Here is a 22,322-nt window from a genome sequence, read left to right as displayed (position 1 = left end):
TTTCCAACTCATCCTGTGTCATGTAACAAAGTCAGCACAACAGGAAACTTTGTGAAAACATGCTTTGTCTTAATATATGAAACCAGAATTTGTTTTAAAACTTAATCTAGTCTCTATAATTTTTTATCTTTTTTCATTTTAATTAATTGATTGATTAATTTTTGTAATTTTTCTTAGTTACTTAGGGAACAAAGGGTCAAGGGCTACAGGAAAGTGGGCAATACAATTGTTTTCACACTAATATCACCATTTTTTCCTGTATCTGGGGTCAGGGGAGAAATAAAGGGAAACGCCCCACCCAGCCTCCCACCCATCCCAGGTCCCCGATGTGAGGAGCACTCTGAGGGTCCTGCTTAAGCAGTCGATAGTTCAACAGTTCTGAATTGCTGCCAATCTTGCCGTTCCAATCACGATGAAATCTATTCAGAATCTACTGGCTGATATAGTCTCTTCATGGTTGGGGTTCTGAGATCAGCAGTTCAGTTGGAGGGATCTCCAAACAAACTTCGGGTGAGGCGATCCCAGACATGATTCTTGTGTGTGCTTGCCAGTACAGGGTCTGACACAGTCCATAGCCCCAATCAGCTTATGCACATGCTGGTCGTTGCAATTGCTGGGTCAGTTATGTTTTCCAGCTCTGTCTTCTGCGCGAACCGATGGGTGTTGTAGTCCAGCCCAATCCCGTCCACTTCATACTTGGCCCTCACGCAAACCAGTGGGAGCTGCAGCCTAGTTGGGGCGACTCCCCATAACCCCCACCAGGTCTGCACCCTACCCTGGTTCCCATGTTTGCCAGTATGTACCACAGATTTCTTCAGTCTGTTCCACATCCCATTTAGCTCTCATACATGTCAATGGGCATTGAAGCCTAGTTCAACCCAACCAACCCTACTATCCAGTCCACACACATACTGGAGGGTGCCTTTCTGTCTAGCCACCCCAGCCCCTGTCCTGGTTTCTGTGCTCTCCAGTGGGAATGGTAACCCACGAGGGAGGTGTCCACTATCTCCTTACTAGGCCTCTCCAACTTCCGGATTATGCACTCTCCAGGTGGTTGTGGAGTTTAATTTGACAGAATTAGCCCCCAGTGCCAGCTTCTGCCAGCTGATACTGCGACAAAGACCAACCAACCCTCACCCACTCTAATTTGTGCTTGCACCAGTCGGAACAGTCGGTCCAACCTGGCCCTTCGCTGGTCTAGCTCACCTGAGGCCCACAGGTGTTGTAGCCCTGTCTAGTCTGTTTTGCCCCATCCCAACTCATGTTTTCCAGTGGGAGTGGTTGTCCAGCAGGGGAGCCCACTTTGCCCCTGCCGGCTCTGCCCCTCCCAACCCCCGATTCTCACATGTGCTGTTCGGGCGCTGCAACCACATCTGATACGGCTCACTCCACCTTGCCATTCCATAATGTGCACTGGTTTTTGTCGCGACTGAACCCGGCCTGACCCACACTCTATTCTGGTGCTTGGATTCACCAGCAGGTGATGTGAACGGGTTCAGCCTGGTCTGCTCCCCCACCTATGCTAAATGTATGCCGGTGGGTATCTTCCTCTGGCCTGGTCTCTATAATTTTTGTATGTTTGTTTTCTGCTTGTCAATATAAAGAAAAAAAACAACAACAAACAAAAACAGTGGGATGTGAAAAATCTTCAGTCTTCAAAATTCATTGATTTGACCTCAGGGAAGAGAGTAAATGAAAGAGCTATGGGGCCCGTTGTTATAGCCTATTGGCTGAATCCTTGCCTTGCATGCACAAGGATCCCATATGCTCGCAGGTTCACGTTCCAGCTGCTCCACTTCCCATCCAGCTCCCTGCTTGTGGCCTGGGTAAGCAGTAGAGGATGGCCCAAGGTCTTGGGACCTTGAACCCATAAGGGAGACCTGGAGAAAGCTCCTGGCTCCTGGCTTTGGATCTGCTCAGCTTTGCAGCTAGGAAAGTGAACCTATGGACAAATTTTTCTCTCTGTCTTTCCTTCTCTCTCTAAATTTGATTTTCTAGTGAAAATAAATATTTTTAAAAGAACTATGAAATAACTGGAACTATGAAAACATAAAATATTTCATGGAATTAACTGATTGTCTTATTCTGATGCAAGCATCAGAAATCTAGATTAAATAGATATCTAATTATGTTATTCAAGAAAGACACCAACTGAAAGGTTGGTGCTATGTATTTACCTTTACTAATTTCAAATAATCATATTACGAGAGCTCTCCTGCTTTCATTGATCATTTATGCTTCTTGCTAATCTAATTGGGCAACACCTAATGCAGAGCATGGATTCTTTTATGACAGACATATTAAAATCTTCATTCTTATATGAGGAAATTATTTTTTACCTGAGTACCTCTGTTCCTCAGCTCTCTTCTGCAGAAGTCCAAAAATAATTAGATTCTAGAAAATCTCGGAATTCTTAACACTTTATAATGAATGTAGCTCTAATACATGAACACAATGTTGATCACTTCTCATTACAACTATTTCAGCAGGTGTGCCTGTTCCTACTTCTTCAGAGTCAATCTTCCCGAAGTCCCTTGCTGGCAGGCCTCCTCCAGCTGGGTTTAAAGACAAGATTATGCCTTCTTCTACCAGCAGTACTTTGGATTTGAAGGATTTGAATAATCCAAACAAATATTGCAAGCTCTGTCCTGCTGCTTTTAATAGTCCATTAATGGCTCAACAACACTATGTTGGGAAAAAACACAAAAGAAATGAAGCTAGGAAGACGTTTGCAGACAAGATAAGAGAGAAACCTCTTCCAGGAAAATCAGATGCAAATGGTAAACAGTAAAGATATCCAGAACTCTTTCTAGGAAGTTTGTATTTTATAAAATGTACTAGATCATCACTATGCCATTTTACTCTTATTGAATGAGAGCTTTCCAGTAGAATTTTAGATGAAAGACTTTTAAATCAATCTACTTTTTTGTTTGTTTTCTAGAAAATGAAGCCCAGAATGGTTTAGACAAATTTCCATTAATTTCAGAATCAAATCTAGATATTCCTATGGTTCAGTGTGGGTTTTTTGGTACATAAAGAAGTATTTTAATTTAGTATCATGTGATTGTATCAATCATTCATTAAATAATATTTAAGAATCTCTTCCTTGCTAAGCCAGACATTCTTGAGAATGCAAATGAGAATGTACCATTTTCTGTGAAGAAGCAAGTGCATAGACTATTTGAAGTAATATCACTTCTTTTTTTTTTTTAAGATTTATTTATTTTATTACAAAGTCAGATATACAGAGAGGAGGAGAGACAGAGAGGAAGATCTTCCATCCGATGTTTCACTCCCCAAGCGAGCCGCAACAGCCTGTGCGCGCCAGTCCGATGCCAGGAACCTGGAACCTCCTCCGGGTCTCCCACGCGGGTACAGGGTCCCAAATCTTTGGGCTGTCCTCTACTGCCTTCCCAGGCCACAAGCAGGGAGCTGGATGGGAAGTGGAGCTGCCGGGACCAGAACCGGCGCCCATATGGGATCCCGGGGCTTTCAAGGCAAGGACTTTAGCCGCTAGGCTACGCCGCCGGGCCCGAGGAGTAATATCACTTCATAGCAAGAGGCTACAGACATTGGCTTTTGTATAGTTTTGGGAATTAGGAAATTAAACATTATGATCCAGAAAATCTTCCTACATTTAATTTATTTCAATTTATATAAATGCGATGGAAAGATGATGAACAGAGAACATCAAGCTAAGAAAGAGTGGCAAGAATTCAGGTAAAATATAGAGACTGGTCCTGACTGGAGTGATCCACTTGTTCTTCTAACCAGATTTTGTTTTTCTTGTTTTTGTTTTTGTTCCCTACCTGCGCCATAGGCACCTTCTCACTACCAGTGTATTTTATTCTCCTTTCATAGTCTTTTACTCAAGTCCTTCCCACTTCTCATTGTTGGTTTTCAATTCCTTCTTTATTAGACCTCACTGCTTCATGTGAAATTTTTCATTATTCTCTCTTGAAGCTTTATTCTTCATTATGTGTAACCAGTTATCCTCTTGTTCTTCTGTGTTTTTGGTGTTGGTTTCTTGCCTAGTTCTCTTATAGAATTTTATTTTTCTAATAATTGTTCATTTATAGGTAGGTATTCCTATGGCCCCATCTTTGATCTTACTCTACCTAATGTAATCTGTTTTCCTGGTTTCATTGTTCATCTGAATGTTTATGACCTTTCTGTCAAGTTACAGACTCACACATCCAAATGGCAATTATTACTTCACCTGGATACTGCAGTTGTATCACATCCTCTCAGACTTTCTAAGTGGACACTTGCAGCTCACTGAAATCAGCAACAGTCTTCTCCACTTTCTCTATTCAATGAAGCACCAAGCCATGACTATTTTCACCTCCTGCTTATCACTGCCCCCTGTATCTCCAGTCCTTCTCTTCCCACACTAGTTCAGATCCTTGACATCCTTCCTCGAGTTTTGCTTTCCAAAGCATGGGTTTTGGGTTGGTACCACCTGAGAGCTTTCTAGAAAAAAAGAATGTCAGACCCTCTTCAAACCCACTGAATCAGAGTGTGCATTTTAGCAAGATACCTGGGTGATTTGTACTCAGTAAATTTTGAAAAACATTATCCTAGAATATTGCCACAACCTCATAACTGCTTTTCTTGCTTCCAATTTGTTTCCGCAAATCCACCCTTGATTTAACTTCTACAGGGTTTTACTTAAAGCACAAATGTTTCTATGCCATTTCTTTTCTTGAAAGCTCTTCAGTGTTTCTCCATCTGGTAAGGATAAAAACTGAACTCTGTAGCCTTTTACCATCTTGCTCCTGACCACATTTTCCAGGCATGTCCACCTGCTATTTCCTGCCATGATTTATGTGGATCTGTACCTACAGAACACTTATGGTTTGTACAAACCGTTAACCATATTTCTCAATTATATTTATATATCCTTACTCATGCTGCTTTTCCTAGAATGTCCCTGCAACTCTCTTATGTAATTCTTACTGGTTCTCACTGCAGCCTGAAAGCCTTTTCAATTCCTCTGTGTTTCCTTTGCCTGCGTAATACAATGTCTTTCAGGGAACTCATCTATATTTTCACTACTAAAGCTAGAAACTGACACAAAGGTAGGCCTACCTCATCAGAGATTGGTTCCTGTAAATTAGTGATCTTCATTTATTGAGTATTTCTTCTGTCCTTGTACTACGTCAATTTCCTACTTCCCAGGAAGTTATATGTGTTTTTATCTAGGATCATAGAAAATGTTGGATTTAGGTAATTGTGGAAATAGAAGTGATAGGGTTATTGAACGTTGGACAAATTACAAACTTGTTGGAATATATTTTCTGCTGAGAATATCTCAGGAAAACTTAGTGTGAGCTACTGGGGCCCTGACATATCTTAAACAGATAACTTTTGGCTTAGTGTAAGTAGTTCAATATGCTCTGACTCAGTTATAATAAATGCATGTACTTTTTTCACTTCTGAAGAGGGATCCTGAAGGCTCAATGTTATGAGAATGAAAGAAGAAACTAGTTTTGAGGTGTTGCAGTAAAAAATAATGTTTATTTAGTTTTAAAGAGTATTTGGTTATTAAGAATAGCTTAAATGGCTAAAAACATTCTCATACTCTTGTTTTTTTCTGTTTTATATAGAAATCTTGTTTTAATAAGATTCGATCTGAAGTTTTTTTACAGTATGACTTAATATCTAAATTTTAAAAAGGCAGCATCATAGAGAAAAAAATTTCAAAATATTGGCAGGACAAAGGGCTTTATTATTATTTTTAATGAAATTACATTTCAGAATGTCATGCAGGGGGTATTTTTTTCTCTTTTTACCCATTCTTAGGAGGATTTCCTCACATAAAAAAAAGGTCCTAAGTAAGCAACATATTTTATTTGTATCTGATCACATGCAATACATAACAAAACCTATTGCTTATTTATTCTTTCTAATACTATAATGTTGTTTTCAAATGTTTGGTGAAATCCAGGGTTGACTGAGTAGCAACTTGTTTGTAATGTCTTTTGACAAGACATAATTCTCATCTGGTGGTGGGAGAGAGAAATAATCATCATCATAATTTCATCTAGCCACATTGAAGTGATTTTACATTGGTCTCTGAAGTTAGATCCCAAAGAGCAGATTTTTCAACCCAACCTTGACTAGTGCCTCAAAATAAAAATGTGAACATTAAAAAAAAAGAGATTTAAAAGCATCTGATTGAAAGAACAGCAAGAGAAAAAGCTTCATACTACAAGTGAACAAGTTTTAAGAAAAAAAGTAGTTTAATGTAATTATTTAACACTTCATCCGTTTTTCTGCTTCTGCCTTCCTTCCCATCCACTATTGCTTATGTTTCTCACATATTTAACCTTTCTCTTCTTCTCTGTCATTCTTAACTGCTTTCTTCATGTCCCTCATCCAACTCAGCTCTTATTAGCACAGAAATGCCTACTATAACAATATGGAAACTAAAGTATGAAGGCATTTTTGATTACTAACTTTATCCCAATGAAGCATGTGGATGCCTCACCTTCACCTGTAACTCAACATATCTAAGACTGAATTAATAATCTTCTCTAAAACCGATTTGAATTTCCTCAGTTTTCTGTTTTTGTCAGTTGTGCAACTATTTGTTACCTACACTTGAATATTCAAGGACATCATGACCACACTCTTTATCTTATTCATTAGCAAATTGCATCAAATCTTAAAACTATTTCTCCTTTCCGTAGGCATTGCATTTCCACTGCCATCACATCACACCTTAATATTGTAACCACCTTTTGGAACGCTTTACCTACATCTCGTTGTTATTCTCTCACTCTAGTGGGAAGGTTCCAGATTGGGATTGGTTCTTCTTCCCACCTTTTGTACTTCTATATTCAAACTACTTAATGATGTTTGTCAAAAATTTTATGAGTTTAGAGACTGAGTATCTCTTCAGAGACTCTGTGTCAAATCTCTTTGGGCCTTTAGTTCTACTTAATCACTTCTTTTTCTTTACTTTCACCATCTTAATTTTAATACCGTACTGCTTTCCAAGACTCCTTCCCCTGCTCTATGCTACCCTTCCTCATACTTCTCATACAAGCTTCTTTCTTACTTTATCAAGAAACATTTGGCCATCAAATGCGGATGACAAATTTCTTGCCTGAAACAAATTCTCCTGTAATCTTAGATTCCAATTTAATTACTGTACTCTCCATTTCCCTTTTCAGGCAAGTTTTTTTTTTTTTCTGTAATCTCTTGCTTTCTTCACTTGTTATTCACTACTCAGCGCACTGCCATTTGTTGACACACGTTCCACCAGCCATCATTACACTACTCTACCCACTCACTGAAGTTACTTCTTCCAAAGTCATAGTGACCTCTAAATTAATAAATTCAAGAGACACTTTGCTTTAGCTGTGTGATGTCACTCTCTCCTATTTATCCTTATAATTCCTTATTGTTTACTTCAAGGACTTTATAGTCTTCTCCCTCTCTACCATATTAAAAGTGACACTTCCGGGAATTTAGATCTTGGTGTTGTTACTCTTTTGCTCACTTATACATTGTCCTTGGGAACTATAATACACTTTGACTATTTGAACTGCCCCAATGCTCTGACATCTTCAAAATCTCTCTAGCCTATCTCCTTTGAAACTCCAGTATACAAGTGTAACCACCTGTTGGACACTGTTACATGAAAATCCCACAGATATCTCAGACTCTGTGTGTTCAAATTTATATTAACTGTAGCTTCCTCTTTTACCCACTAAAACACCATTTTCTTCTGAAGTTCCAATTACAGTTAATGAGTTAATCACTTTTTAGTTACCAAAATAGGATTCTGGAAATGATTTTAGATCCCTGTAATTTTCTCCTCCTCTTTTCACAAACCTCTCCTTCAGTCACTAAGTTTTTCCAGTTTACGAAAAAAGCTAAACATTTTGCCATTATTCTCATGTCTATCTCTATAAAAACCTTTCCAGTCCATACCCTCATCATTTACCCGGTCTGGTATACTTACTTCACATCTGTTTCCCCTTTCCCTCTGCAGTTGTTCTTCAATGTGTCATTTTTATTCTGTGCATTGGGAAACCCTGTAGGAGTTTAAGCAGTGAATGACATGTTTGGTCAGTTGTGGGTTTGAAATCAATCTCTCCTCTATATTGCAGCCAACAGAGAGATTGATTTCAAACCTACAACTGACCAAACGTGTCATTCACTGCTTAAACTCCTACAGGGTTTCCCAATGCACAGAATAAAAATGACCCTTAGCATAATAAACACATTTCCCTTATTTGACTCATCTTTGCCTTTCCTATCTAATTTCCTTAATTTTACCCTGCAACAATATCAGCTTTTAAGAAAGTATTATAAACATTTATGTGCTGTTTATCATTCTATTTTCTATTGTTACAATGCTGTTCTCAACTCTATTACCTATTTTTCATTCTTCAAGTTAGCTAAGGCAACATCTCCGCTAGTATCCTTCCACGCACTCCATAATAAGACGAATGTCTGTTTCTTTATGCTCCTATACCTTGTAAATGTACTTCTTCTGCTTTTAACAAATGAAATAAAAATCATTTGTTCCTGTATCTCTTTCTCACACTGAACTGGTGAACAACCCATTTTTTATATTCCTCTTCTACCCCTAGTATCTAGCATGGTGTTTGGTGCCACATTTCTGGAACAGATTATTTGAATTCAATACATTATTCTCATTCTTGTTTCTGCCACATTTGATACTGTATTCATGCCCTTGAATATCCTCATTTACTTTCCTTAAAATTCACATATTTCTTGTCCTCCAAGATCCATCACAGCTCCCTTGGTTTTCTTCCTTCCATTTCTCTGATTTCCCTTAGGCTTCATTATTCGTGGACAGTTACATCAATTATAGCTCCACAACTGAATTAGCCTCTTTGAGACAAAAGATCTTATTTTATTCTGTGGTATTCTTCTCAGTACTCATATGATAATGAGTGCAGAGGCTTTCTCAATTAATTTTACTAATTGCATATTGAGAGACAGCGTCACAACCTGGAGAAAGCATAGATTTGGGGATGTGTTTGAAGTCACTTGCCCAGTTGCTCAGATATAAAGTTAAAATATAACTTCAAAGGATTCAATGAGATGAAATGTACATGTATACATACATATGCATATGTGTACTAACCATCTTCTTCATTTTTTAAAAAAAAGATTTATTTATTTTTATTGCAAAGTCAGATATTCAGAGAGGAGGAGAGACACAAAGGAGGATATGGGATATGCGACTATATGGGATCATGGCGCATTCAAGGCGAGGACTTTAGCCACTAGGCCACCTCGCCAGGCCCCTAACTTATTATTAATAAATATTAGATTTTAAAATAACCCTTTGTAATCCCAAAACAAATAAATTGGACATTTTCTATTTTTGTACATAAGATAAATTTCATTAAGCTGCATTTATACTTACATGTAAATGTCAATTCCTTTTTACCCATTTAAGATATTATACCAATGATTCTCAATGTTGACTGAGAACACATTAAAATTAGCAGGGAGTTTTTAGAAAATCCAGTATCAGGCCCGGCGCGGTGGCCTAGTGGCTAAGTCCTTGCCTTGAACGCGCAGGGGTCCCATATGGTTGCCAATTCTAATCCTGGCAACCCCGCTTCCCATCCAACTCCTTGCTTGTGGCCTAGGAAAGCAGTTGAGGATGGCCCAAAGCCTTGGGACCCTGCATCCACGTGGGAGACCTGGACAAAGTTCCTGGCTCCTGGCTTCGGATTGGCGTAGCTCTGACTGTTCTGGTCACTTGGGGAATGAATCATCGGACGGAAGATCTTCCTCTCTGTCTCTCCTCCTCTCTGTATATCTGACTTTGTAATAAAATAAATAAATCTTTTTCTTCTTAAAGAAAACTAGCTTTAACAAAGAGAAAAAATGTATTTGTTTGAAAGGTATCATGGAGGGAGAGAAAATTAAGGAGGGAAGTTTACTAGTTTACTCCTCAAATAGCTACAACAGCGGGAGCTGGGTCAGTTCAAAGCCACCATTTGCATTAGCAGGAATTTGGAATCAGGACTCCAGTTATTTTGAAATGGGATGTGTGTGTTCCAAGCAGCATCTTTACTGCTACAATAAACATTCACCCTCAATTGTAGAGTGAACTACAACAGCCTACTACAACAGCCGGGGCTATGTCAGGCTGAAGCCTAGAACCCAATCCAGATCTCCCATGTGGGTGGCAGGGACCCAGCCATTCAGGTCATCAGTTCAATATCTACCATCTCCCAGGATACACATTAGCTGGAAGCTCAAATCAGGAACAGAACTGTTATCCTGAACTCAGTTCAAGGTAGGGATATGATAGGGAATTCAGGTATCCTAAATGGTGTCTTAAGCACTCTGTCAAACGCCTTCCCTGGACACTGGATTTTCTTTCTTTTTTCTAAAGATTTATTTATTTTTATTGCAAAGTCAGATATACAGAGAGGAGGAGAGACAGAGAGGAAGATCATCTGCCTGATGATTCATTCCTCAAGTGACCAGAACAGCCAGAGCTACGCCGATCCGAAGCCAGGAGCCAGGAACTTTGTCCAGGTCTCCCACGTGGGTGCAGGGTCCCAAGGCTTTGGGCAGTCCTTGACTGCTTTCCCAGGCCACAAGCAAGGAGGTGGATGGGAAGTGGAGCCGCCGGGATTAGAACCAGAGCCCATATGGGATCCTGGTGCATTCAAGGCAAGGACTTTAGCTGCTAGGCCAACGCACCAGGCCCTAGTTTTCTTTTTTTTTTTTTTTTAATTATTTACTTTACTAGAAAGAGAGAAAGACCTTATAGCTGTTGGTTCATTCCCCAAATTGCTACAACAGCCAGAACTGGGCCAATCCCAATTGGGAGGCAGGAGATTGTTTTATGTCTCCCTTGTGGTGCAGGAGCCCAAGGACTTGAGCCATCTTCTGCTCCCTTCCCAGGCCATAGGTAGGGAGCTGGATCAGAAGTGGAGCATCTGGGACTCAAACTGGTGCGCATTTGATATACTGGCACATCAGGCAGAGGATTAGCCTGATAAACCACAATGCCGACTATATATATGTGTGTGTGTGTGTGTGTGTGTATCTATTTCAAATTAATTAGTTTTATGACACAGTTCTAAAGGCTCTGGGACTTCCACTCCCCCCTCTCCACACTGATTTCCCTTATTTTGTTACAATAATATAGTCCATCACAAAACAGTCACAAGTCCATCGTTCCGTTTTTTAAGTGTATCCTGACATTGTAGGTATGAAGAATGGCAGAGTTCAGCATCCTATTGTCAAGATTTAATTAACAAGTTCATTGGGAGTCCATCTTTGATTTGGAAGTAGAGATGCATACTGCATTGTGTTCACATCTCGTTATGATTGTCTCTATTATACAGTTCCTCTAGATGGACTGTATGTACATGAATGTTCACCTATATATCTACTAAAATGAAATTTCAATGTTTAAGCAATCTCTACAATCAAATTTTAAATTATTGTCCCTGGGACCTACACATTACATTTTTATTATTATTCTCTTAGGGATTCTGATATGGAACAAATATTGAGAATAATATTTTTAGAGTATGAAGACATACACTGACCTTAGTTCAAGGAGCTAAGAGATGCAGATCTCTTTAGAAGAGTGGGATCCCAAGTGTTAAGTTATGGAAGACTCTAAAGTGTTCAAAATTCAAAAGGCCTCAGTCTTTGGATAAACTAGGAAGAAGGAATCATAGCAGGACTGATAACCATAACGTTAAACAAGGCCAATAGGCAGTCTCTGAGATAAGAGAATGGAGATGATAAGAAACATATTGGAAGAAAGTTCCAGGAGAGTTAGATCAGAAATTCTGGTCTTGGGGAGTGATAAATCATGATTTACATGCTCACAGAATGAATTTTTACACAATTTGATAAATGACTTTCTGGAGCCAGCATTGTAGTGTAGCACATTAAGCTGCCACCTGAAATTCCAGCATCCCATACCAAAGTCTCATCTAGTCCTTGCTGCTTTGCTTCCAGTTCAGCTCCCTGCTAAAGTGCCTAGGAAATCAGCAGATTATGGTCCAAGTGCTTGTGTCATTATTACCCACATCACAGACCTGGATGAAACTACTGGTTCCTAGCTTTGGCCTGGTCCAGTCCAGACCATTGTGGCCATTTGGGGAATAAAGCAACAGTTTGGGGGTCTCTTTATCTCTCTGTCTCTTTTGTTTTCTTTATTACTATGCCTTTCAAATAAATAAATACTTTTTTCCAAAAACTAGGATATATAATGTTTTTTTTTTTGAGGTGTCTACATCCCAGAAATAGAGAATTAGTGAGAAAGTCAGAGACCAAGGTAATAGTAATCACACCACTGTTCTTTAACTGCCTTTTGTATCTTTCTTGTGTGACAAGCTACTTCTCTAAACCTCTGTATAACTTCTGTTTCAGTCTTACTTCTGATATGATTTGTGAAGAAATGGGAAAGGAACTATGGTGGATACTAGATACGGTATACTTTATAAACTGAATAAACACACAAAAGCTTTGAAATACAATGAATCTACAAGTATGAAGATCATTGCTTCAATAATCTGGGGTGGATGCTCAATTGTAGCTGCACAGAAAAATTCATCTGGAAAGCACTCAATGGATATGAGTCCAATTCTACTCCCTAGGGGCTCTAATTTAGTTAATCCGCTGTAGAACTGTAACTGGAAAGAAAGTTTTTCACGTTAATTTAATGTATTACCAACATTGAGAATCACTTATCTAGAGGAAATCAGGGTTATTGCTTGCCTTTCATAATTTGAGGAGCCCTCAAAATATATAATAATAATCATTTTAGTGGGCCAGCATATTGGTATGGTAGACTAAGGCTCCATCTTCAGCACCAGCATCACATATGAGCACTTGTTTGAGTTCCAGCTGTTCCACTTCCCATCCAGCTCCCTGCTTGTGGCCTGGGAAAGCAGTAGAGGATGGCTCAAAGCCTTGGGACCCTGTACCAGTGTGGAAGACCAAGAGGAGGCTCCTGACTGTTGGCTTCAGCTTGGCTTAGCTCTGGCCATTGTGGCCATTTGGAGAGTGAACCAGCAAATGGAAGATTTTCTCTCCTTCTCTTTCTCTCTCTGTAACTCTGCCCTTCAAATAAAAAAAAAAAAAAACTTTAAAAATAATTTTCTTCACAGGATTGCTGTGAAGATGCACAATACTAGATTTAGTCCTTAGCTTTGCAGAAAATCCAGAATCTTGAGAAATCATTGATCTCAAATCAAGAACTCATTAGCAACCCAGAGTCTGGTTGATAACCTAGGAAATGGAAAGTTATTTCCTATGTATATTTCTCACAGTGTCTGAGAATGATCACTTACAGTATTCCTTAAAATACAAATTACCTCTCCCTGTCTCAGAAACAGTGAATCAGGTTCTCAGGGGAGTGGTCTGGGAATCTGTATTTTAAATAACAGCCCAAGTGATTCTTGACAAGGAACTTTGGGAAACATTACAGTTTTAAGTGAAGCTAATGCATTATCGTTGTGGTATTGTTTTATGATAGATTGTTGTAGTAGTAGTTAAATAGTTTCAGTTTAGTTCTGCATGCTTTTTTGGGTGGGGGGGTAGGGATGTATGTCATCCAGAGTATCATTTTCTTGATATCAAAGAATATGGAAATTCAAATTATAAAGTGATTGTGAGCACAACATCACATTACAGGAAATAGTTTTAAAGAATTGTTCTGAATGAACAATGATTTTGAAGTAATCCATTGAACTCTTCTGGTCTCACAATGAAATTGTGTCGACATAAATGAGTCATGTGTTCTTCAAAATAAGCACACTTCTTTACTTCTCAGAATACTCTCTCCTTTGCATGGATAATCTTTGTTAAGATGTAGCCAGTATGCTTCATATTGATTAATTTGACGTTCTTTTAAGTGGTTAGGGTGACTTTTTAAAAATGTTTATTTATTTCTATTTGGAAAATCAGATTTACACAAGCGGGAGGACAGAGAGAAAGATCTTTCATCTGCTGGTTCATTCCCCAAGTAGCCACAATAGCCAGAGCTGAGTCAGTCTGAAGCCAGGAGCCAGGAGCCAGGAGCCTCCCCTGGGTCTCCCACATGGGTGCAAAGACCCAAAAACTTGGGCCATCCTCCACTGTCTTCCCAGGCACTAGCAGGGAGCTGGAAAGGAAGTGGAGCAGCCAGGACATGAACTGGCACCCATATGAGATCCTGGTGCATACAAGGAGAGGATTTAGGCCCTAGGCTGTTATGCCGGGCTCAGAGTGGCTTTTTAAATAGTTTTACAAGTCAAGCTATTATTTTTAGATTTTAGCAGCTTCAACACAATCCATAGATAGTAATCTAAAAGTATAATGATATTCTCCATCTCCCTTCCTTTCTTCTTCCCTTCCTTTCTTTCACCCTTCCACCCTCTCATCCTTTTTCTTCTTCTTCTTCTTCTTCTTCTTCTTTCTTTCTTTCTTTTTAGTTTTTGAGGCAAAATTTTTCTTAAAAATTTGTGCATTTATCTCAAAGAGTTACTGAGAGAGGAGGGAGAAAAAGAGAGATTTTCCAGTTGCTGATTTACTGCCCAGATAGCTGCAAAGGCAGGGCTGGGACTGGGCTGAGCCAGGCCGAAGCCAGGAGCCAGGAGCTTCAAATGTGTCTCCCAACATGGGTAGAAGAGGTTCAAATATTTTGACCATTCTTTACTGATTGTCCCGGACCCCTAGATGGGAGTTAGTTCACAAGTGGAACATCTGGACCAGGAACCAGCATACATATGGTGTTACTAAAACCAAAACTTATCTAAAACATTTATTATTGTTTCAAAGGCAAAGCTACAGAGAGAAGAGGAGACACAAAGAGAGATTTTCCATTTGCTGGTTCACTCCCCAAGTACCCACAATGTCTGGAGCTGAGCTGATCAGAGCCAGGAGGCAGGAGTTTCTTTCCCGATCTCTCACATTGATACAGGCACCTAAGGGCTTGGCTCATCCTTGCTTCTTTGACAAGCACATTAACAGGGAGCTGGATTGAAAGTGGAGTGGTTAGAGCTTGAACCAATATCCATATGGGATGCAAGTGCTGCGAGTGGAGATTAGTTTGCTATGCCACCATGCTGGCACCTCTATTCCATAATTTTAAGTTTGGGTCATAATCAAGAGTTTAATGTGACACCAAATAGATTTAACAAGTAAAGGCAAAAGGAGTCTAGTTTAGCAATGATTGTACAATTGAAAGATGTTTCGTCCATATACAACTAATTTTAAAGTAATCACATATCACTAAACTACAGTAATGTAATTTTCTCTTTTTTAATATTTGTTTATTTTTTATTGGAGAGTCAGATTTACATAGAGAAGGAGAGACAGAGAGGAAGATCTTTCATCCACTGGTTCCCTCCCCAAGTGGCTGCAACCGGCTGGAGCTGAGCCAATCTGAAGCCAGGAACCAGGAACTTCTTCTGGGTCTCCCACATGAGTGCAGGGTCCCAAGTATTTGGGCCGTCCTCTGCTACTTTCCCAGGCCACAAGCAGGGAGCTGGAAGAGAAGTGCTGCAACTGGAACACGAATCAGTACCCATATGGGATCCTGATGCTTTCCTGGCGAGTATTTTAGCCACTAAGCTGTCGTGCCTGGTCCAGTAGCATACTTTACTCAACCAGTGATTTGATAAAGTTATAGTACAAAGATCAATAAAACTAGATTTGGAGTAGTTGTGAGCACACAGACATTTATTTCTTTTGACTCTTTTTGTTTTTTTTAAATTTTAGCCTCTACATATAAAGGAGAACATGCAGTATTTGTCTTTCTGCATACAGCTTGTTTAATTTAACATAATGTCCTTGAGCTGCATCCATGTTGCAAATGATAGAACACCTTTCTGTTTTATACTGGATTAGTATTCCATTATATAGTATCCTATATATATATTTCCTGTATTCAGGAATGTTATGATGGACATCTTGGTTGAATGCATGTTTTGGGTGTTATGAACATTATTGTTATAAATGTGGTGGCATGGATATCTATTTGATAGAATATGTTCTTGTTTTTTGGTCCCAGAAGTGGGACCACTAGATTATATAGCAAGTCTATTTCTAGTTTTCTAAGAAATCTCCATGTTGTTTTCTATGGTGGCTGCACTAATTCTCAATCCCACCAACAGTGTGTAAATGTTCTCCTTTCTCTACATCCTTGCCAGCATCTTCTTTTAGATTTTGCCATTCTGACAGTGGTGAGATGATATCTCAACATTGTTTTGATTTGCATTTCCCTAATTTTTAGTGGTGTTGAGGAGTTTTCACATATTTATTGGCTTTTTTGTATTTCTCCTTTTGAGAACTGTCTGATGAGGTCCTTTGTCCATTTCTTACTGGCTGGATTGTTTTGTTGTTGAGGGTTTTAGGTTGCTGATATATTCTGGCTATTAATCCTCTGTTGTATGGATAGCTCACAAATACTGTTTTCCCATTCAATTAGATGTCTGTTCAGTCTGTTTATAGTTTCCTTTGTTGTGCAGAAACTTCTAAGTTTGATATAGAGTCATTTGCTTAGTGTTGCTTTTGTCGTGTGTATTGACCTTGTCCATCAACTCATCCCTGACACCAGTGTCTTGGAGTGTTTTCCCTACAATTTCTTTCAACATCTTCATAGTCTGAAGACATAACTTTAGGTCTTTGATCCATATTGAGATGATTTTGTATATGTTGAGAGGAATGGATTTAATTTAATTTTTCTACATATATGCATCCAGTTTGGTCAGCACCATTTTTGAAAAATATAATCCATACTCCAATGTATGGTCAGTACTTTTGTCAACGATCAGTTGGCTCCTGTATATACATGGATTAATTTCTGGACTTTCCTTTTCACTGATCCATGTGTTAATTTTAATGGAAGTACCATGATTACAACTTTCATAAGATAAGATATTATGATGCCTCCAGCCTGATTTATTTATCTATTTGTTTGCTCAGGATCATTTTGGTTATTCTGGATCTATTGTAATTGCTTACAAATTTTAGAATTTTTTCTCAATTTTGTAAATAATATCATTATATGATAATAATTAAACTTGCTTTAAGTAATTAGGACGACTTTCTGATTTAGAAGATGACCTTATTTGTACCTAAAATCTTTACAGCCACTAATTTACTGCCTTCTCCCCTAGAATGGTTTTGCGTTTATGTTTGGCTCATGGAGTTGACTAATTTGCTTCTTCTGACTAAACAGAATGTTGAAGTTTCATGAGATAAAACAAATAAAAAAAAAAAACCCTTCTGCTTCTAATTCTACCTGAGGAACAGAGCATAAAGTAGCTGTTACACAGTTCCAGTCTCATGGTTCTGTATAGTAGTAACCAGCAGTTTTGTTTTAGAACTTTGCTTTCAGCTTTTATCTTGAGAGTGGGACTCACTGAACCTCTCTCCTTTTTAAAAACTGGGGAAATTGCTTTTGATACCTAATGTACTACAGTGATCTCAGGTAAGAGAGCAAAATTCATTTTTGTTTTTAATCCTTTGGGACATTTCATGTTTTGGTTAGGTGGGAAAAGAATTAGCACAGACAAAAATATTGTGGCTGTGAGGCCATGGACACGGTAGCTTGCCAAGCCAATCCTCCACCAGTGGTATCGGTACCCATATGGTGTCAGTTCATGTCTTGGATGTGCCACTTCCAATCCAGCTCCCTGATAATGGCATGGGAAAGCATGGAGGATGGCCCAAGGCCTTGGGACCCTGCATGCATGTAAGATCTGGAAGAAGCTCCCCACTTTGGACTTGCCAAGCTCTGGCCATTGCTGCCATTTGTAGAGTGAACCAGTGGATGGAACGTCTTTTTTTCTGTCTTTATCTCTGTTCCTTATCTTTATCTATATATACATATGTCTATATATAGACATAAATATATGTGCATGCTAAAGGACTAAGCGTCAAAAATTGGGCATATTAAATTTGAGATGTCTGTTGCAGTTGCAATACTAAGCAGAAAAATGGGTGATTTTCCAGAAGAAATCAAGATTAGCAAAACTTTATGACATAGTATGAAGAATATTGAGCACCAAATTAAGAGACAAAGCCTCTGAAAGGCTAACTCTACTTCTGACTCTATGACATTGGCTAAAATAGTTTTATCTCTCTGGACTCTATTGAGCAACCTCAAGTAGATCATCTCTAATAAATTCTTGTCCAGCTCTAACATTATGTAATTTGAACTGTATCCATGCTGACACTAACCTGGATCCTCTTTTTTTTTTTCAGCATTTAGTATGAAAGCCTATGTTTGCCATATTTGTGATATCACCTTTAAATCTTTAGATATGTTCCGGTCTCACATGCAAGGAAGTGAACACCAAGCTAAGTAAGTGTTTTCCAACAAATATTCCCAGGACACCAAAGACCAGGATGTCTAATCACGTGCCCTTTTATGTATTTTACAAATACACTAGGCAGTCATTTCCCCATGATTTGAACATTTACATGGTATTCAATATTTGTATCACACTGAACATTATATTCTCCAAGTTCTGTAGTCATTAAAATATACGGACAGAACTTCATGACTGGTACCTTTCTTAATCAGACCGTGCTGGCCTTTTTGGAGAGACGACAAAGGATAATTTTTAATATAATTATAGAAACTAAGAAAAATTTTTAAAATTGAAAACTTAGCTTAATTACAGGCATTTAGTTCAGAACAGAGTTTTTGGAAATAGACATCTTTCTATTACACAGACCTGGACCAGAATGCTAGATTTTTCTTCCCATGAAGTGTGTTACTATGGATTGCTCTGAGACAAGATTGTTAAAATTAAGTATAACGTGTAAGGTGCTTGGCCTTGCACTTAGAAGCTCAATAAAGGTTTTGCCCATTCTGTTCTGTTGTTTTAAGGAAACGAGAATTGAATGAAGATTTGGGCAATAGGCAATTCAGGTTGCAAGATAGAGGGACATTTAATATTGTATGATTGGTTTGCTGATTTTAAAATCAATTTTATTCTAGTAGAATATATTATTTGACTTAGGATACTTAGGAGCTACATTGTCTGATTGAACAAATAAACTTATATTTAAACATTTTAAGTTTATGGTTCCAGAATGAATAACTGTCACAACTACAGACCTATGCAAGGAACTAATTAACCAAAAACTATATGAAATCCATATCAAATTATCTATTTGGGTTCATGTCTTAATAGCTTTAGTATTACAACAGCATCAGATGTGTGTGCTCCTTTATACACATCTTTGGTTCCATCTCAGGCCTAAGATTTTTTTCTTTTGCATAAAAATTGTGAGAGTTCTGAGAGTTATCTGACTATCTCTGCTGTTTTTTTTCCTAGCAAAGTATTACTTATAGTGCTCATGGTACAATAAGCTTTTAAAATTTGGGGTGTTTTTGCTGGTTTTCTTTATTTAGACAGGTTTAAAAATTTTTAATTGAAAGGCAGACAGACACACAAAGAGAAACAGAGACAGAAAAGTAGAGAGATCTTTGATACACTGATTCACTCCTCAGATGCCTGGAACAGCCAGTATCACACCAGGTTGAAGTCAGGAGTCTGGAACTCAACCCTTGTCTCTCATATGGTGGGCAGGGACCCAACCACTTGAACTATCCCAAAGTGTGCATTAGCAAGAAGCGAAAGTCAGAAATGGAGCTGGAATGGGAACCCAGACACAGTGATATGGGATATATATGTCCCAAATAGCATCTTAAGTGCTGCTCCAAACACCCATCGTAATAACGTTTTGCAGAGAAAAATAAATCTTCAGAATAAAATAATACAATAACCTTAACTCTTGTTGTATTCTTTTCAGAGAATCTCTTTTTATCAATTTAGTGAAGAATTCAACACAGACACAAAACACTTACCAGTATGACTATGCAGATTACATCAACATGCCGAAATCCAGAAAACTAAAACCCATGACTTATTTTAGAACAATGGAAGATGATTCATTAAAATCACATAGGTGCAGAGAACCTGGTTACAGACCTAGCCATAGAATGTTTGACCAAAGACTCCCATCTGAAACTTTCTGGACATACAGACAACCATGTACTACTTCTCAAAGAGTAGAAAACCAGATACCTCATTTCTTAACAGCTGATTCAAAGAAGATAAATGATCCTTTCCAAGATGAACTTGAAGAATACATCAAAGTTCAGAAGTCCAGAGGACTAGATCCAAATACTTGTTTTAGAAAAATGGGAGAGAGCTCTACCGACACTAATGGGTATAGAGAAATGGTTGATTATGGACCAAGACATAGAGCATGTGAGCAAGGATTTTCATTTGAGACTTCCCAGACTTACCAACATCCATACAATATTTCGCCAATGAAAACGCAGTTACCTCCCTGGTTCCCAGCTCATTCACAGAGGAAATGTGAGTCTTTCCAAAATGAGTTAGACTATACTCAGCAGCATAAATTAAGAGTATTGGAGCCAAAATTGTGTTTCAGAGAGACAGGTGATTGCTCTGTGGAAACTCATAGGCACAGAGAAATCATTGATACCAAACCTAGACATGGAAATTTTGAGCAAAGACTCCCATTTGAGATTTTCCAGAGCCACCAAGGGCCATACCATATTTCACATGCACTGGAAAACAAATTACCTCATTGCTTACCAGTTGATAACAACAAACAGGGCCTAGATTGGATAAGCTATCAGCACACTAGAGATTATTTCCCAGAAAAACCAGTGCTCTTGAGCCTCAATCAGCAAGACAATAACTCTGGTCCAAACAGTGTAGAATCTGAAGTTTATAAACGCCTCTCATCAGCAAAATATAGCAGTGGGCACAAAGGATATCATAAACGGAGGCATGAGAAGAGGAGACGACATCTGGAGGAAGACAAAGAAAGGCCAGAAAAGGGACAGTCAAAGCATAAGCGGAGAAAGAGCTGCGAGGATACAGATTTAGACAAAGACAAGAGCATTCATCACAGAGATAGAAAGGAATATAAAGTCAGGGCCAGTTCAGGGAAGCTTAAGCATCAAAAAAAGAGAAAAAGACATGGTGGAACTGATGAGAAAGGACGCAAGCACAAGAAGGAGAGAAAGAAGCCTGTTGAAGAAAGGACAGAAGAAGAGATTCTTTGGGATGAATCAATTCTTGGATTTTGAACTTTTAGTTCAAAGAATGAATGACAGGAAACAGTTACTGTAATGGATTTAGACAAAAATAAGGTCATCAGATAAACAAAAGTAGTGTCGGTTCAGGAACACTTGCTTTTTGGTGTGTGTAAAAATTAAAGTGTAATTGAAAGAATAAACAAAAAAGCCTAAGACTATCCTCTGGGAAAGAATCCAGGAACATAGAGAATAACAGAAGAGGAAACTTGTTTAAGAAAAGCCACAAAAGTTAAGTCTTTTGGAATGAACCACCTTTGAATTTTTCAGTTCCATTTCTCAAGGATGAGCTGAAGAAAGCAGTTATGAAAATACACTTAGGTAAAAGCAAGAGTGTGAGATGAAGGAAAGGAGAATTGAGTATAGTTAGTTCCAGTTCAGGAAAGCTGTTTTTCTGCTCTTGTTTTAGAGAATAGTTGAAGTTTGATTGAAAGAATTAACCAAAAATCCTAAACATAGCCTCTGAAAAACAAGAACATGAAAACATCAGCGGCCAAGAAGCCTGAAAAAAAAACTGTTGATGTTTTGAGTCTACTCTTGGATTTTAAATATGTTAGTTTTGTTTCCTTAAGGTTGAAAAATTTGGTGTACTAAAATTGACTCGTTTAAATTTTTCTGTATGAAGTTACTTAAATCTCTAGCAAAAACAAGTATATGCAAAGTATTCAACACCTTTTTGTCAAATTACATTTCCTGTTTTGTTAAAACATACATGTTTATTACATGTAATGAATTTTGTTAAATGAAGCTATCTATACTTTTTCATAAAATTGATAAGGCAGTGAATTTTTACTCAAGGGTGATTATTTTAAATGAGAAATTACGAGGCATTTCAGAATCCATTTCTTGTTTTCATGTGTTGGTGTTCATGATATTTTATTGTTACTATGTGTTATTATTATTAGCTTTCTGCAAGGAAAGCACATGAATAATTTACTTATTTTTTCCTTATTAAATCTAATTTGCAGTGTATTTTTGTATTTTCTAGTTCTAAAAGTGGAAAATGAAAGAAGTCTATAATAAACTTAGAAGATATATAGTTTTAAAAAGTTCTCAAAAGTACTGATACAAAAATCAGTCTATATTCTCAACATGTTTATAATAAAGTATTTAAATTTATTCTTGTGTATTAGTCTATTTTCTGTTGCTATAAGAAAATGCTTATTGAGAATTTAATAAATAAAACAAGTTTACTTAGCTCACAATTTTGGCG

At 38.1% G+C, this 22,322-nt stretch overlaps 1 protein-coding gene across 2 annotated transcripts in view; it reads left to right on the top strand.

Moving 5' to 3' along the window:
* The window catches only part of ZMAT1 (zinc finger matrin-type 1), a 40,429-nt gene extending 19,036 nt beyond the window's left edge, over positions 1-21,393 (top strand). For both annotated transcript variants that reach the window (XM_058658786.1, XM_058658785.1), the window contains exons 5-7: positions 2,487-2,780; positions 18,229-18,328; positions 19,789-21,393. In XM_058658786.1, the coding sequence (XP_058514769.1) occupies positions 2,487-2,780; positions 18,229-18,328; positions 19,789-21,103 (1,709 nt within the window). In that variant the 3' untranslated portion in view covers positions 21,104-21,393. The remainder of the gene's footprint in view (positions 1-2,486; positions 2,781-18,228; positions 18,329-19,788) is intronic.
* The last annotated feature ends 929 nt before the right edge of the window (positions 21,394-22,322 follow it).

The sequence above is a fragment of the Ochotona princeps genome, chromosome X, assembly GCF_030435755.1.
Source record: "Ochotona princeps isolate mOchPri1 chromosome X, mOchPri1.hap1, whole genome shotgun sequence".
Lineage (NCBI taxonomy): Eukaryota > Metazoa > Chordata > Mammalia > Lagomorpha > Ochotonidae > Ochotona > Ochotona princeps.
The sequence above is the reverse complement of the archived record's forward strand: the minus strand, read 5'-3'. Positions and strand labels throughout refer to the sequence as shown.